This window comes from Diabrotica virgifera, chromosome 7 (genome assembly GCF_917563875.1).
Source record: "Diabrotica virgifera virgifera chromosome 7, PGI_DIABVI_V3a".
In the NCBI taxonomy this organism is placed as follows: Eukaryota; Metazoa; Arthropoda; class Insecta; order Coleoptera; family Chrysomelidae; genus Diabrotica; species Diabrotica virgifera.
The window spans coordinates 208,929,740-208,949,024 of NC_065449.1; the positions used below are offsets into that span (position 1 = coordinate 208,929,740).

Sequence of the window (19,285 nt, forward strand, 5' to 3'; positions counted from 1 at the left end):
AATGAGCTATTACATGCCCTTTATTCTTATTTAAAAAAATCAACGATTACGTCATCACGCCCAGATGGATGACGTCACTAGTATGATATGTATGCCAATAAATTGTAATTTAAAAATAAAAATCGACCTGTTTCGGTATTTTTCCTGAAAGTGTCCGGTTTGTGAAATAATGAATTTATGCGTTACTTTATGGACGCACTGTATATTGTTTCGCAATGACCCATTAAATTATTATAAATGCAATTAACCATTGACCATGTCATGAAAATGGCAATATAAAATTAATTTTTCAAATGTCAAACTTTAAAATTTGTTTTTGTTAACAAAAAAATAATTTAAATATCTATTATGAAATTCGTTACAAACAAAATCTGATATTTCAACTAAACGAAACAAAATACACAATAAAAGTGAATTATTAAACTCATTCAGGGACCCGTTCAGACAAAAGAGCCTACAACTGGTTTTTACCTGAGTGCGAGTGGAAGACTTGTAACGTGAAGCGATCGATATTATGTATCTAACTAGGTACTGTCTTTTCCGTAAAAATGTATATCTTGGCAACATCCTGTTGTTGCCAAAGTGATGTTTAAGCAATGTTTTTGACCTACGGGGGTCAAATTGTCGTTATAGTGTAAGGAATAAAATATATAAATAAATCGGATTACTGAAAATCCGACAACGGTGCCAAGCTTAAAGAAGTGTACTAAGCGAACATTCACGGATTATACCTAGAAAATGATAGCATTTCTAGGTGATGCCAAATGACTGCAACGTGAAAAGATGCCAATTTAATAGCGGGATGTATATATATATATATATATATATATATATATATATATATATATACGTCTTTCTTCTGATTTGTTCATTGGTTTGCTATAAGAAAGTTATATAGGGTAGGGACCCCCCTTTAAGGTAGGAATTTTTTTACATTCCATGTCATTAAAAAATCTCTTCTCGATGCAAGAAGAAGACGGCAGATGGAGAATCAAGAGAAACGACGAGGTTAGTAAATTGAATGAAGGGTATGATATTGTAAGATTTGTGAAAAGTCAAAATGCTGTCATGGTTGGGACACGTCCAAAGAAAAAAATGCAAAAACAGCAAAAAAAAATATTACAATGGAAGCCGATAAGAAGACGAAGAAAAGGAAGCCTCATAACGACATCATTGGGTGACGTGAAAGAGGACCTGCAAACCATGAATCTAAGACAATGGAAGAGAAAGGCACAAGAGAGATCTGAATGATAGGACATAACCAGACAGGTAAACACCCAGGGGATATGATGCTGAAAGAAGGCGAAGATATTATTAAAAAATAAAACTCACTGCATGTTTACCTAACGCTCTACTACTTTCCCCTCCCCCCACCACCAAAAACGTCATTTACTCGTTTTTATTTATTTTCTTTTTGGTGAGATCAAATAAATTTAAAAATTTGAAAAAATTCGCAGGCATAATTGAGGTTTTTGTCTAAAGAAAACATGTAGTCCAGAGAAATACGAATTTTCTCGTGACACATCCCGCTCCAGGCCAAAACCAAATTTTTTGAGTGGTATGGACATCTATATTAATAACCTATATCTTTCCTGTAGCCGATTTTGATGATATACATAGTTATACGTATAATACGTATGTGTCAATTTTAAAACTTACAATGGCTATATCTCACCAACAAAAGCTGAAAACGAAAAATGCTTGAAACCGTTTCTAGGATAGTAAGGGGGAACTAAAATGACATGAAAGAGAACTCAACCCCCTAGGCCCCACCCACCACAACCAAAAAAGTTTAAATTGCAAAGCCAGTTGATATTAACACCCTGTATAATTATTATTTATACCATTGGATAGTACTTTTTATAGTAGGATAGTATATTACTTTTTTCTATGGGGTTACCCTAAATCAGTTGTTTATAAAACTCAACTTGCTTGACTTAGGGAATTGCGAGAAAGAATTACTCAAGCATGTCGCCCTATTACTAGAACATTTGCTAAATTTCGTGCAGAATTTGAAAATAGGCTGTATTATTGTTTACCAAACAACGGAATTCACATTAAATATTTACTTAATTGACATTTTTAATAAATTTGTAATTCAACAAAACCTTATTAAATTTTTCATTTAAGCCAAAGTTTCACAATTATTGCTTCACCCTGTATAATTATTATTTATACCATTGAATAGCATTCTTATAGCATTTTCAATGATGTATCACAAGTAGGGGTTTGCAATTTAAACTTTTTTGGTTGTGATGGGTGGGGCCTAGGGGGTTGATGGGGGTGAGTTCTCTTTCATGTTATTTTAGTTCCCCCTTACTATCCTAGAAACAGTTTCAAGCATTTTTCGATATCAGCTTTTGTTCGTGAGATATAGCCATTGAAAGTTTTAAAATTGACACACTGTATACGTATATATATAAGTACGATATATACATAGTTAACGGTAAAAGTTAAGCATTTTAACAAATTTGAGAGTAAGAAACTCATAAATCGTATAAAAAACTTCAATATGGCGTTCGTTGAATATGTCTATCCTTATTAGTTGCTTAGAAAATTGCAAAATAAATCATAAATTCTGAGTTTTTATAAATACTCATAACTTATGTAAAAATTGATTTAAAACCTTCTTAGTAGACGGAATGCTGAGACTTCTGGTGCTTAAATCATACCCAAAATTTCAAAGCAATCGGTAAAATAGTTTAAAAGTTATTGAATTTGCTTATCTCAAATTTATTTTTTTTTGTAACACCATAAGTCAGAAAATTATAAGTTTACAGTAATATTTCTGACAGTTTATAAAAGAAGAACACTTATACTATTAACTTAATTAAAAAAATGAAAAAAGTAATTTTAAACAGTGTAAAATTTTTTGCAAAAACTTGTCGATTTTTTGCTTACTTAAAAACAATTAGAATAACTTTTTAACCGTTACCCCTAGAAAAATTATTTTTTCATATTTGGAAATAATGAATTTTTAAACACATTTAGAAAGAAAACAATTGTCCTAGGACAATCAGGGACGAAGTTAGCCCCCCTTTTTTAATTCACAAGTTCTTGCAAAATAATTTTGGAATATTTATAATTATTTTTTGTCATTTTTTTAAATTAAATTAATAGTGCAAATCTTCTTCGTTCATAAACTATCCAAAGTATTACTGTAACTTCATCATTTTCTGACTTATAGTGTTGCAAAAAAATGAATTTGGGATAAACAAATTAAATAACTTTTAAACTATTTTACCAATTGCTTTGAAATTTAGGGTACGATTTAAACACCAGAAGTCTCAGCATTCCGTGTAATAAGAACGTTCTAAGTTAATTTTTTACATAAGTTATGAATATTTATAAAAACTCAAAATTTTTGATTTATTTTGCAATTTTCTAAACAACCAATGAGGATAGACATATTCAGCGAACGCCATATTGAAGTTTTTTATACGATTTATGAGTTTCTTACTCTCAAATTTATTTAAAATGCTTAACTTTTTGGTAATATACAAAAAAAGCGAAAATTTACCGTTTTTTGATCTTCATTTGTTTATAACTATGTATATCACTCGGCTGCAGGAAACATATAGGTTATTATTATAGATTTACTTACTACTCAAAAAATTTGGTTTCGGCCTGGAGGGGGTTGTGTCACCAACAGGATATTTTTTTTTCCTTATTTCTCTGAACTGATGTATATTTTTATAAACCCGTAGGTTAAGTATACATAACCTCCAAATGCATTTTTGTTTTCGAAAACAGTGTACAACTTTCTTTTGTATGTGGTTGCTGATCTAATTTTTTGTTTATGTCTTTTATAAAAAAAAACCTTCAACTTCCCGAAAAACTGGTTTTTTAGTGGGTGTTTTCCCAATTTTGTAGACTTCAAGATAGATATAATCAAAGTTTTGTATAGATTATATTATAATTTGAATTAATCGAGTCAAAAATGGCAGAAACACTCTCAATCTCCCCAAGAACGTGAGGTTATTTTTACGGTTTCATCGAAAAAAAAAATGCACTTTGAGGTTATGTATTAACCTACGAGTCTAGAAAAATAGGCATGATTTGTCAAAGCCTGAAGTGTGCCTGTGAATTTTTTGAAATTTTTTAATTGATTGCATCCTACCTAAAAAAAATACATAAAATGAAAAACTTACGTGCATTGGAGTAGGGGAGAGTTTGTGTGACAAAATTGCGCTGTCGTTTTTTTAATCCCATAAAATAAGTAAAAAAATGAAAAAAATTGATTCAGGTTGTATCGATCCCAAAAAATATGACTAATATTGCTAATATGGCAAAAATTAGCAAAAGCCTTTAAAAAAATTTTTCTACAACCGTGTTAAAAATGCAATTTTTAGCACTCCATACGAGCGTAAAAAATGCTACTTTAAGGCACTATAGTTGATTTTTTAACCAAGAGGAGTAAACTAAAAAGACAGGATCACACCCAATAAAGTTACTAGAAATGTCACTAAATACATCTTCTTTTTTGGTTGATCATGTAGGCCTTCGACGGTAATCCATAAATATTATATTATACTAATTCGTGGCTAAAAAGTTCTTAAAATAACTGCTTTTTATACAAAACCAGAGTAAAAACATAAAAATTAAAGGAATAACGCAGAAAACATAAAAAATCGCCGATAATTTAATTAACCTACGAAATGCCAAAAGTGTTAAATGTTCGTAAATATCATTAGTCTCAAAAATTAATAACAGTGAAGTAAACGTGCCTGCGGTTGGACCAATTAGAAAAAAGCATTACGGCGCGGTAAATTTGAATCACTCCTCTTGGTTAAAAAACAAACAATAGTGTTTTAAAATATTTTTAAGGCACTGCAGTTCGCATTGACCGTATAGGCAATTTTAATGTAATGTCAAAAAAATATAGAAATGGAATGCCAGTCAAGTTCAAGTAAAAGTTTTTGTAGATATTGTCCTGTAATTACGTTTGTAGAAAAAATATTGTATGATATGCGTGTTAAAAGCACATTTTTAAGGCACTCATGTGAATTGCAGAACTCGCTATCGCTCATTCTGCAAACTTTCACATGCGTGCCTTAAACGTGTACTTTTAACACATATCGATGGCTTAACTTGCACAGCGGCGAACTCCGTTTTTTAAAACTTTACAGGAACACAAAAAAACTTCTTAAAATCACAGAATTGGTATATTGGGTAACTCCTCAATTCACATAGTAAATAGTTACGTTAATAATGGACAACTCCATCCTCAACATATTATGTTATAACTATGATATTTCTCACAAAAAGTTATATTATTTCATTAAAACTACTTACCGATAAAATGGAGTTAGCCGATTTGCAAGTTGAGCCATCGATATATCATAAATAACTATTAAAAACGTGGTTTTTAAGGAGTTTGAATACGTTTCGTCGAATTTTTTAACATCTTAAAGAATTCACTTACTTCAAATTATATATAACTTAATGTTGTTCTGAAGCTATTTCCTTGTGGCATTTTTATAATTACGTATTTTTTATGGGAAATAAGCCACAATTTTACTAAAAAATGAATTTATTAACGTTTCGAAGCCCAAATCGGGTTTCGTTGTCAAAATACAAAATACTATTAAAATAAAATAAACATGTTGTTGCTAAGTAAAAAAATTCTTCTAATAATTTATTTAATCTGACTCATTTATATTGGCAATTCAGACGTATATTATACATTTTAAAGTAGAAGATTTTAAAATGATATCGCCAATATTTATGAGTTGCGTTCCTGGGACGACTTTACTAAAAGATAGTTCATTCGATTACATGAAATCAATCCCAACTCAAGAATATCCGTCGTAAAAAAATCATAGCATGTGATCTGTCTTTAAAAAGACAACCAAATGCAACGATGACAGTAAAATTCTCGCGTTAGAGATTCCATAGTAAATCACGAGGGAAAACCAGGAAAAAACCTATTATATTATATATATATATATAACTTATAAAAAATCTTAATTTAATCTCTTTTGACTTATATAAAATGGAAATCCCAAAAACACATAAAAACAGCAGTTTTTCGGGTTTTTGAAGATGGCGCACCTTAAAGAAAAATTTAAAAAAAAATCAGAAATATAGTTGTTGATAAAATACATGAAAAAAACCTGCAAGCATTTTCAAAAAAAGTTATACGCTTTTTTCGAAAAAAGAAATGCATTTTGGTGTTACGTACGCTCATCCTAATTGTCTATAAACTATAAATTCACACTATACGTGTGAATTTTTTAAAAATTTTAAATTGATTGTAGTGAAAATTGGATTTTCTAGAAAAAGCATAAAAAATCCAAATGGGATAGAATAAGAAATCAAACATGAGACGGACAACAAAACAGGAACTAATACTGAACAAAATAGTAGAGAGACAATTAGACTGGCATGAGCATCTGATAAGAATGAAACCCAGTATACTAACGCGAAAACTTCACAAAAGAAGAAATATCACAAAAAATAAAAAAGGAAGACCGAGGAAAAAATGGGTACATCAAATAGTAGATTCGGGAAAGATTAAACAGAAAACGCTTGAAGAAATAAAAACAGAAAAGAATGGAAAAGATGAATAAATATGTAGCGCAACTAAAATCAAATCCGACACCTGAAAAGGTATAAGAAAGGGGAAAAAGAAAGAAATTGATTATATCCCACCTGAAGAAAAATTAAGAACCAAAAAATGACAATTTTGGGGTAGGGGTGAGAGGTTGTGGGATAAAATGGCGGTGCGTCTTATTTTTTAATTACATATATCATAAACAATGAAAAAGATTACATTTTGGGAGTGCAGGCACCGTAGTGCCTGCACTCTGTTCTTAATAGTGGAATCCTTTAAAATGAGTTTAAAAAAAATATTAAAATCTACAAAAATTACTATTTACCAATATAAAAATTGGAAAAAATCCTTTGTAAAAGGTATAAAAATTGTATTAAAAATCCGTTTAAGGGCTACATCACAACAAAACGTTTTTTCGATTTTATAAAAAATCATCATCAGTGTTAGACAGATTGGATGCCAGCTGAGCCACCAAAGAAATATTCGGGTAAAAACCCTTTAAGTATAATATGGGTTCATTAAAGGTGCATACTTAAATAAAATGCCTTAAGATGGATACATGGCAACAAGGATAATGCCCTTAGGTAAGGTATTGAATTTCCCAACACGTGGGATGCAAATTGAGTTGTTTATATTACAATGACTTAATGACAACTCAGTGTTGGCAAATTCAATACCTTACCTAAGGGCGTTATCCTTGTTGCCACGTATCCATCCAAAGGCATTTTATTTAAGTATGCACCTTTAATGCATCCATAGTGTATTTAAAGGGTTTTTACCCGAATATTTCTTTGATGGCTCAGCTGGCATCCAATCTGCCTAACTCTGATGATAATTTTTTATAAAATCGAAAACGTTTTGTTGTGATGTAGCCCTTAAAGGGATTTTTAATAAAAATTTTATACCTTTTACAAAGGATTTTTTCCAATTTTTGTGATTGATGGTATACAGCCAACTACAGGAAAAATTTTCTTTTCCTTGTGGATTTACCAATATATTCTATTTTAGCTTCTTCTTGGAGAACTCCCTACTAAATCCGGTAAAGTTTCGATAGGAGGAGAAATATCATACAGTTCACAAGAACCTTGGCTGTTCCAATCATCAGTACGAAAAAATATTCTCTTTGGAAAGCCATACGAAAAAACCTGGTACGATAAGGTCGTCAAAGTTTGTGCACTCGAAAGAGATTTCGAACAATTTCCCCATAAAGATAGAACCATCGTTGGAGAGAAGGGTGTATCTCTTAGTGGAGGCCAAAGAGCAAGGATAAATTTGGCAAGAGCGATCTACAGGAATGCTGATGTTTATCTATTGGATGATCCTTTGTCGGCTGTGGACACTCATGTCGGAAAACATTTATTTGAAAACTGTATTGTAAATCACTTAAGAGGAAAGACGAGGATCCTAGTAACCCATCAAATTCAGTACTTAAAGAAAGCAAATTTAATTGTTGTTGTTAATGATGTAAGTATTACTGCTGATCATTAAATGCCTGGTTACACCAACAGATCTTAAGCTTAAGACGTGTCTTAAGCTCAGCTGATGAAACATACGCGTTGTACCTGTACCATTGAGTCTTAGATCAATTTTTATTTTGCCACAATGAATTGCCACGTGGATTGCATCTTAAACTTCGTCTCGGTTAAGATGTGCTTAGATAAGACTCGAAAATTATTTTTTGTTTTATGGCATAGATTTGGGTGTCAATTAGCCAGTCACAACTTTTTTGTTTTCTATTCATACATAAAGAAGGCAATGAGGTCCTTAGAGTTCCATAGCAAACTCTTCCACAGCTCTCTACTCAGTTCAAAAGCTGCAGCTGGCCGCTATGGACTATCCAAGTTGCTCACCACATTTTTCCATTATACATCTTCTTCTTCTTTTTCTTCTTTTCATATGTACATACATAATATATTTATATATATTTTTATTTTATTAACCTTCATGATTCACGTTTCACATCCATATAGTAATATTAGTCCTGTTGCCAGGGGGGTACAACGGCCTTCTTTATTCAGATGGACTTACCCAAGTTTTTAGGTATATTGACCCGTAGAATACAAATTTTTTGGGTAACAGTTGATCCGAATGTCGATAAGATTGTTATAAACAAAGAACTTGAGGGATTACATAACAGCGATTTCTCGCAAAACAAAACATTTTTTTGCATTTTTTGGGTCATTGTAAGCAAAAAATGTTCTCACAAGTTTTTTCTTAGGATGCATAGTTTTCTAAATAAACGCGGTTAAACTTTCAAAAAATTGGAAAATTGCAATTTTTGAACCCGAATAACTTTTGATTTAAAAATAAAATAGCAATTCTTCTTACCGCATTTGAAAGTTTTCAAGTCAAATTATATCGGTTCTGATTATTTGCATTACCAAAAATTTATTTTTTTATTGTTAAACAAAGCTATAAACACCTAGTGCTTGAGTGATGTTTTCAATGATCTATCATTTAAAATCGAACGAGTAGGTAGAGTAGGTACAAGTGCAAGCGAGGCAATTTCTACGTAGCATGCATGTAAACGCATGTATTAGTCACGGGAAACAATATGTGTTTATAGCTTTGTTTAACAATAAAAAATAAATTTTTAGCAATGCATATAATCAAAACCGATATAATTTGACTCAAACTTTCAAATGCGGTAAGCAGAATGCTATTTTATTTTTTAATCAAAAGTTATTCGGGTTCAAAAATTGTAATTTTTCGATTTTTTGAAAGTTTAACTGCTTTTATCTCGAAAACTATGCATCCTACAAAAAAACTTGTAGGAACATGTTTTACTTAGAATGACCCAAAAAATACAAAAAAATGTTTTATTTTGCGAGAAATCGCTGTTATGTAATTCCTCAACTTCTTTGTTTATAACGACCTTATCGACATCCGGATCACCTGTTACCTAAAAAATTCGTGTTCTACGGGTCAAAATACATAAAAAACACTTGTGTAAGTCCATCTGAATAAAGGAGGCCGTTATACCCCTCCTGGCGACAGGACTATATAGGATACACATAACATTTTAGTAACTTGATTCTTAGTTATAGGTTCACCTGAGAATTGCAGTGTAAATCTAAGTTTCATAAATTCTCCTCTTGCAATTTCTATACGAGTTTTAATGTCTTCATCAGGATTTAATGTCTCGTTTATGCAACATCCGAGGTATTTAAAATGGTTAACTTTTGAAATCAGCTCATTGTTGGCAATAACATAGATGCATAGGGCCAACGTCTTGTTTAGAAACCACAAGTAGCTTTGTCTTTGATGTAAGAATTCTGGTGAGGAATTGAAGATCTTCGATACTTTCAGCCATGATCGCTGTGTAATCTACATATCTAATGTTGTTAATAGTTTCTCCCCAATTCGAACCACATATTACCTTTCCATGTGTTCGGAAAATATTATTACCAGTACACGTTAAACAAAGTTGTGGATAACACACAACCCTGTCTGACACCACTTTGAATGGAAAGTTACACCTTAGTGCCAGGTTGCACCAATAGATCTTACTAATACCTACCTTAGGCCCGGCGCAAATTGAACCTAAGCCAGACACAACCTGCGCCGGCGGGACGGGTGACCCGTGCATTTATTTTTCTAGCGTGCCGCATATTTAACACAACCCAACAGTTGGCTATCGACGTGGCGAATAGAGACGGGCAAAATCAGTGCGGACATGTAACGGTTACTTTTGATACCGGTTCTCAGTGGTACTGAGTACAAATACTGATTACAAAATACTGATGTATCCGATCCTTGTACTGAATTGAGTAAGCAACTTAAAATCGGTATTTGCGTACTTGTAACTAATAACGTTTTAAAAATATCTTACACGTGGCTAGTAGTCTTAGCGGTATGACTTTTGAAAACATCGAATTTGATCATAAGCGGGTGCATAAAAAGATATCTTACACTGAGTATTTTATTTCTGCACATAATGGGGTGTATTCTGTAACATTTCCGTTAAATTTAAGAGGCCTCTAAAATTTAACTTTTAACGGTGCTCTAAAACTTTTAGGTTAGATTGACATTCTATAAACACATATTATAGAGGACTGCTAAAATAATTTTTTTTTGAGGAATCCTCTAAAATGTTTTGGAACAAATACGGCAACGTCGCACGTTTATCGTTTTTGAACTACTTTTAACCTAGAAATTGACCGAAAACTGACTGTCAGAGGCCAAAAACCTTAATCAAGAAGAAGAAATTGACAGTGTGCTAGAAAATAATATTTATTTTATTTAATTATTTTTTAGTAAAACTAATATTTTCCTATTAAACATTTTTATTTATAAAGTTATACATTAAAATATTGTTGAAAAATTGCATATCTTATTTCTTCTCCCCTTCTACACTAATTTTAGTCAAATGGTCTCTTTTCAATTACATAAGTTCATCTTCCTCATCTGCATCTGGTTCTAAACCTTCTGGAACTTCATCTTTATAAACATTTACATTTGATACGTTTTGTAATGTTCCACAATAATTTTACCTGCGTTAATAGGATTTAATTGCTTTGACAAACATCTGGATTTTAACACTTTTTCAATCACATTTATAGGAAGGTAGGTAGCTACTTCCTTTGAAATGGTAATTGTAGTTACTTTCAGGTCAATTACTTTTTGTTTTTGTTGTAATCTGAGTAATTCAGCTCTACAAAAAGAAACAAAAATTTGAATTTTGTTATAGGTGTAGTATGGGTGTAGTGTGTCGATCGTAAAGTAAACTGAGACTTACCTTCATTATTATTTTTATTACTTCTTAACAAAATACATTATAAAAAGCCATTTGCCTTTTTAAATGTTTATCTCCATTATAATACATAAATAACAAACTACTATTCATTTAAACATAAATAAACAAAAATAATCAAACCACATTTAATGGACTGCTAAAAATTTAGCGGGTACTTTTTGACATCCTCTAAAATATTTTTATTTAGCGGAAGTTTTAACGGTTTAGGTTATGATTTTAACGGATCCATGATTTACAGAATACCAAAATATTTTTAGCGGGCGCTAAAATTTTAGAGGCCTCCAAAATTTAACGGAAGTGTTACAGAATACACCCCAATACCTACATATTTAAAATAATATGTCCCCTACTGCTCGGTCATAACTCATATTCCTCAATTTACTGCTCGGATCACAATCATTTACAATTACTGCAGGATCGCAATCATTTACAATTACTGCAGGTCATAATTCATAATCCCTCCGCTAGTGATCGTTCATAAAAATAACACTATCTGCATATTTCGTTTTTAATTTTTAAGCATAAACAAAAATGTAATAAGTACCTATGTAATAAACAAAAATGTAATATGCCGACAAGTTGAATTTGAGGGTAATACGATATTTTTATCGATCACGGTTTTAAGTAACATGAATATTTTCTAATAATGTGTTTTTGTAAAGGCATGACTTTGATTATTAATTTCGTATCGCCGCTTATTTAGGCTACCAAAGTTATCAGAATTTAATGACAAAGACAACACAGTTTTCACTCGGGGTGTTGACTATGCTAATATTTTTATTTATCATAATAAATTGTACTTAGGTACCATCCGTATTTATTTCAGATACGTCCATCTCGCAAACAAAAACAAGTAAAAATAAACATCTGGCGGTGAGTCACGCGTCCCACGACCCAAGAAAACTGTATGCCGATGACAAACGTTCACAAGCGAGACCTGCGAACGGATGACCTGATAGTAGAATGCGATATATTTAGAAAGGATGCGCAAAACTGTCTACGGAGTTCGCCGGTGCAGGTTGTGTCTCGCATAGGTTCAATTTGCGCCGGGCCTTTAACTGAGTCTATGAAACATACGAGTTGCACCATTGAGTTCTAGATCAATTTTCAGCCTAAATCGATGTTAATCTCAACTCCCAGTTATTCTCAGCTTAAGTTGCTGTCTGAGTCTAAGACATAGTCCTAGACAGTTATAATCTATAAGCTGAGTTGGACTTAGCTGGAGCTTAAGAGCTGTTGGTGCAACCAGGCATTATTATTTACTTTGAAACCTTTGGATATTAATTACTATTATTAATTACAAAATTACTTACAATTTCATAAAATCAGCCCTGTGATGAATGACCGAAGTTAAGTTTAACGTTTGAGTTAAAGTTAAGATAACTCTCAGGAATAACGTGCCCATAACTATATAGGTAAAATTTGGTGTGATGTATCGCTCGCAGTTATGAGATAGTTATATCATCAACGTTATATTAGAAAGAAGTTTTGTGGAACAAATTTTGAAGTAACAAAGAGAACCTTATGTACAAATAGTACAAGTTGGAGTGAGTGCGAGAGATTGTTCCGAACATACCCGTCGTCGGCTACCGCCGATGACCGAACAGCAAACAGCTGTTTGAGTTCCTTGGTGTTTCTAAGTTCCTTTCAAACGGTAGATAGAAACAGGGTTGCCAGATTGCTGTATTTTCCTAAAATTTTGGGTTAATTTGAAAGCGTCTATTAAAATTTTTCTAAGTAGAAATTTTAGTGGGATTTTTTGGGGGCGGAAAATTATGGATGATTTTAAGGGGTCATGGTAAATTAAATTTGCGAATGTACATAGAACTTTATATTATACTCCCATAAAATCGAAGACGATAGTAACTATGAATTATTTCCATGGCCCTCGTTGATATTGTAGTATGAATTTTACTTTACTCTTCTCTTTATTTGACTAATAATTTATTAAAATGCGGCAACAATTTAAATTTGGGGACTTTGGGGTATTTGAGCTTCAATTTTCCGGGAATTTCAGTTTCTAAGTGGGGGATTTATAAACTATCATCTGGCAACTCTGGATAGAAAGCTCAGTAGGTATTTAAAATAAAATTTCAACTTATATCGCTCGATTTGATTTTTGTATAATTTTTAAAATTGTATTACCCTTCTATTCTTAATTATTAAATTACTAGCTTCTAAATTCACTTGATTTCTGTCTAAAAACAAGTCAAAAGATGAACCTAACCTTGCATAACTACAGAGTTATCTCATAACTTGAGGTTTAACGTCGCGTTATAAAATGATCAGAAAACTCAAGAACTGTCAAGAAATAACGCAAATAGTTAAGTATGATACATCACACCAATTCGATGGTTATAACATAACTACAGGATAACTTTACGTTAACGATAACTTCGGTCATCCATCACAGGGCTGAATATTGAGTAGTTTATTTAATAGCTATTTAACTTTAGTCAAATTTTCATGAATGTAGGGTAAAATTGAAGCCCAGGGTACCTTTAATGAACTGATGGAATATAATCTAGATTTCACCAAACTATTAGTTGCCGCTGATGAAACAGACGACAAAGAAGAAGACGCAGACTCGGAAGGAAAATTAGGGAAAAGTGGACGTGCTTCGGCGCGTAGTAGAAGAAAATCATCCGCAGTATCGGCATTGTCTGTAAGTATTTTAAATAAATTTTTAGTTTATACTATGTTATCGACAAAAACATAGATTTTGCACTTAAACTGTACTGTACTGTACTATACATTGTACTGTAAAACAAAACCGAACCTCATTATACAGAGTGAGTTTTATGTATGGAAACCCTCAATTATCTCGAAAACGGCTTGCACGACTTTTATGGATTTTGCTGGGTAAAGGTTTTTTAATAGGGCCGATATTATAGTGGTACAGTGGAACCCCGATAAGTCGGCCCCCGATAACCCGGAAGTCCGGCTAACCCGGACCGATTTTCATCAGACAAACAGTTCACCAATTCAAAATAAAAATGTATGTATGTAATATAATATTTGAGAGATAATGTGTATTTGTGTAATTTGAACTATACGATAATAAAAATGACTCATGGCACACGGTGGCATGGCAGAGCGAGGTTCATTGTCTTGAATTATCGGAAAACACAGGCACCTGTAGTAGTATTCCTTTATTTATTTCAGTCAAACTGTCTTAGCATTGTTTAAAAAAGACTAAAAGACTATTTAAAAAATTATTTTTTAAACAATGGTCTTAGTCTTCACTGTTCTAAAATAACATAACATCGTTCCGATTGTGACTGTATTGTGTGTAGTACAATCTTGTATCTTTCGCTTCCGTTTGCTTAGTTTTGTGTTTACGTGTTTTTAGTAATTTAGATGTGTACTGTGCATATATAGTTCATGCTATTTCAATTATAACGGAGTTTATCTGTAAGCATACCGTATTTTATTAATTTTTACCATATTCTCCGGCTAACCCGGATTTTCTATAACCCGGATCGGCCGCGGTCCCGATTAATCCGAGTTATCGAGGTTCCACTGTAATTATATTGTTGTCAGATCTTCCGTTTTTCTAAAAATCTAATAAAGTTTCTTATTTCAAATGGAACACCCTGTATATTTTTTACATTTTGAAGTCTTTAAGAAATTCTGGTTATTTTTCATGTTATATTCCCTATACCTAAATGCCATAATTTCGGAGTTATTGCTACATTTATTTAAAAAAAAAATTTAAACATATTATAAAGATCAATTTTTTATGGCCCGGGTAGATATTATTGTAGGTTCTTTGGATCATTGGGAACAAAAAAGGTCTTTTGTAATTTTTCTCTAAAGTTAATCGTTTTCGAGTTATAAGCAATTTAAAACTCTAAAAAAACGAAAAATGACGATTTTCAATGTTTTAAAACACAAGTAAAAAATATATTTTTTAAAATTACGAAGTACCTACCTGAATTCGAGCTCAAACATTCTAGAAATCTTGGATATTAAAGCACCCTATGTAACGCACAGCTGAATGTAGCCGAATTTTTATGTTTGTGCGTCACAGTGTTGCCATGCTCTTTTCTATATATTTCTTTCATAATTTCAATCAATGTTAAATGTACCTACAAGAATAATAGAATAATAACGTTTACCTCTCCGTCATTATACTAGGTAAAATGACAAATGAGATGTCAAATGAAAGCTTATAATCCAAGGATAGTACTAAATGTGAGAAATTAGACCTAAATTGTCTGTACGTCAAAAAATAAGCGTTATATTGGGGATTTCTAATGTTGACATTAAAAGTTGCACTATTTTTTTTTATAAAACATTTTGATCTAAAACTTACCAGAAAACTTCTATGTACTCTTTACTTTAAAATAAACGTGATTGAGAAGCTAAATTTTAAACTTCGTCACACAACTTTTGCGATTAAACTTTGCAATGCACAAATCCGCACCTTTTTCTTTGAAAAATTCATAACCTTTATCATGATAAGAATAAAAACTTGAGGCAGATACCCTTGTCTTCAGAAATGTTACAGCTATATAGTGTAAAAATTTCAGAAAAAAATATTAAAATGGAACAGAGTTGTAGCGAGGTAAACGCAAAAAAAACGTGATTTCTTTTTTTTTATTTTTAGGTTAAAATTGCGATTTTGACAATGTTCCCCCACATAAAATTCAAAATAAACTTCATTTTCGTTTTCAGCACCCTCGAAAATATAAAGTATGAATAAAATTAGCCATTTATCCCTCTGTGGTCAGTATCTCGAAAACTAAGCGCTTTTTTGAGGGTGTCACGCTTGTTCTTGTATCTGCTCACTATAAGAATTGTTGGCACGTTTTATTCTAAAACATTGTTTTTTAATTGATAATGAATAATGAAGCGCATATGAAAGGTTGGGCGATCCGGCTGCATTAACATTTCAAAAACAATGTTTTAAAATGAAACAAGCTCAAATTACTTATCGGTAGCTGATAAAATAAGGCTCAAACTTGAATTTAGGTTTTTCTTAGTTTCAAAAATACTATTTTTTATTTTTGTTTTTGAACCTTGAAAATCGTAATTATTCGATTTTTTTTTTCAGTTTTAAATTGTTTACAACTCGGAAACGATTAACTTTCGAAAAAAATTACAAAAGACCTTTTTTGTTCACGATAATCCAAGAAACCTAAAATAACATCTACCCGGGCCGAAAAAATTGAATTTTATAATTTGTATAAATTTTTTTTGAAAATAATTAATGTATCAATAACTCCTAAATTATGGCATTTAGGTATAGGGAATATCACATGAAAAATAATCATCATTTTTTAAGGACTTCAAAACGCTAAAAATATACAGATTGTTCGATTTGAAATAAGAAAGTTCATTAGATTTCCAGAAAAACAAAAGATCTGACAACAATGTAATTACCACTATAAAATCGGCCGCATTAGAAAACCCTTATCCACCAAAATCGATAAAAATCGAGCAAGCCGTTTTCGAGATAAGTTAGTATTTCCATACATAAAACTCACTCTGTATAGGGTATAAACAGATAACGAAGAACTCTGTGATTGTGGAGAAATACAGAATATAGAACACTTGAAGTAGGAGGACTTTGCCCATCACAGTGCAACCTCGATTATTTATTGCTAGCAAATACAATGGTAGCAGACGTAGCTCGCTCTCTCTCGATCTCTTTGGTTCCGCAAAAAGCGAAACATTATGCTTCAACAAGAAACATTATGCTTCAAAGTAAAGAAAATTATGTAACTTCACGCCAAAAAACAAGAAAATTAATCAGAGAGAAAAAAAGAAAATACGAACAACAGCAATATGAAGAAATGGAAAGGAATAGACAACAGTCAAATAGTCGAGCATTTTACAAATCAGTGTTAAACGAAAAGAAAGCTTTCAGACCTAGATGCGTGTCTGTACCAATGAACACGGATAGAATGGGCAAGAAGTGAATTTAATGCCGCCAGGATGAGATAGTGCTAGTCAGGGAAGGAGGGAAGATAATCGCAATCTTTCGTAAACAAAAAGTTGATAGTGCTAGTCAGGGTTGCCAGCTTGGGGTGTTCTTCCATAATTTTGGAGTAATTCGAAAGCGTCTAGATGAATTTTTTAAGCAGAAATGGTTGGGGAGGGACAATTATGAGATATTTTAAGGGGTCATGGTAAATTAAATTTGCGTATATACATAGAACTGTATAATTATACTCTCATATAATCGAATACGATAGGACCTATGAATTATTTCCAGGGCCTTCTGTTGATAAGTAGTATAAGTTTGGTTTACTGTTCTCTACATTTGACTACTAATTTATTAAAATGCGGCAAAAATTTAAATTTAAGGGGTTTGAGCTTCAATTTGAGGGAATTTCAGTTTCTAAGTGGGGGATTTATAAAATCACATCTGGCAACCCTGGTGGTATGTTGTAGCAAATTTTCCCTGGCAAGCTCTGTCTCTCTCTCTAGGACCTCTCACTTGTATGTTGGCCGCAATCTCGCTTCACTGTTTGAATGGGATGGGGCCATTCCATCCGTGTTGACAGTTCATTGGTCTGTACTCAGAAAAAATGACGAAATTATAATCAACGAAGAGGAACTGCTCCAAACATGGCAAGAATATTTCAACAATTTACTAGACATACATCAAGAGGAAGAACATGGAGAAGATATATATCTTGGAGTGGACCTACCGGTAGAAGACCCAAACATATACGAAACATTGCAAGCAATTAACAAATTAAAGAACGCAAAAGCTCCAGGCTCCGATAACGTACCTTCTGAGTTCCTTAAGTACGGAGGAGAAACTTTACATAAACAAATACACAAACTAATAATACTTATATGTAAAGAAGAGAAAATACCAACAAAATGGCACGAAAGTGTAATAATCCCCATCCATAAAAAAGGAGACAAAACCAAGTGCTCCAATTATAGAGGCATCTCCTTACTTAATACGGCGTATAAAATCTTATCGAACATCGTATTAAGTAGGCTAACACCGTTTGTAGAAGATTTCATAGGGGAATACCAAGCCGGCTTCAGAAAAAATAGATCGACCATAGACCAGATTTTTACTCTAAGACAGCTGCTTGAAAAAGGATGGGAATTCGATAGAACTATCTATAATCTCTTCATAGATTTACGACAAGCGTACAATAGCATTAAAAGGGATCAGATGTGAAATGCAATGGCAGAACTTTCAGTTCCAAAAAAACTTATCCAGCTTGTTACGCTTAAACGACTGTAGATTAGGGTGGGTCGTTTTTATACTTTTTTTTTAATTTCAAGACGCCTGTAGTTGAAAAAGTTGCTATTTGTAAAATTATCTTGTACAAATTTTTTTAAATTTTTTTCGTCACTATTTGATTCCCCCGCCAGCCCCCTCAAAAAACAAAAAAATTAAATCAACAAATTAATTTCCCTGTATTATGAAATGATGCAATATGGTTCTCTTATTACCTAAAAAAAATATTTTTAATTTTTAGATATATTTAGGCCCCCCGCCAGCCCTTAAAGCTTGTTACGCACGGGGAGCTATACTATAATATAATAGTATATTATGTCATATCGCTCTCATAGTAATGAGTGAGGCTGCATACATGGAACAAATGCTTCCCTGTGTGTAGGCTCACTCATTACTATAGTCAGCGATATGATGTACTATGTATAATATAAATGTACATTATACTATAACTCCCTAGTGACAAGCTTTGGCTAAAAACAATCAAGTTCTTTTCCACTTTGGAGCAGCTCTTCGCTTATTTTGTGGTTTAAAATATACACAATAACCTAGAACCCACCGCGGGGAGGTAGCTGCCATCGAGTTCCATCCCTGCCCACCCATCCACACAACCATATGTGCAATATTTAATTTCCTACTTCATAGTCTGATTTCCTATTAAACTTTGGCATGTTGCTTCTAGATGCTATAGTTGTACGTATCCAACCATCCCTATTAGTAAACCCACATACGGCAAAAATGCCTCCGTCACTAATTTGAC

General features: G+C 32.4%; 1 protein-coding gene across 1 annotated transcript in view; it reads left to right on the forward strand.

The window, feature by feature from the left end:
• LOC126887933 (ATP-binding cassette sub-family C member 4-like) overlaps positions 1–19,285 on the forward strand; it is a 239,916-nt gene that overhangs the window by 106,646 nt on the left and 113,985 nt on the right. Inside the window, exons 7-8 of the mRNA XM_050655871.1 lie at positions 7,565–8,020; positions 13,789–13,977. Coding sequence (XP_050511828.1) covers positions 7,565–8,020; positions 13,789–13,977 — 645 coding nt within the window. The remainder of the gene's footprint in view (positions 1–7,564; positions 8,021–13,788; positions 13,978–19,285) is intronic.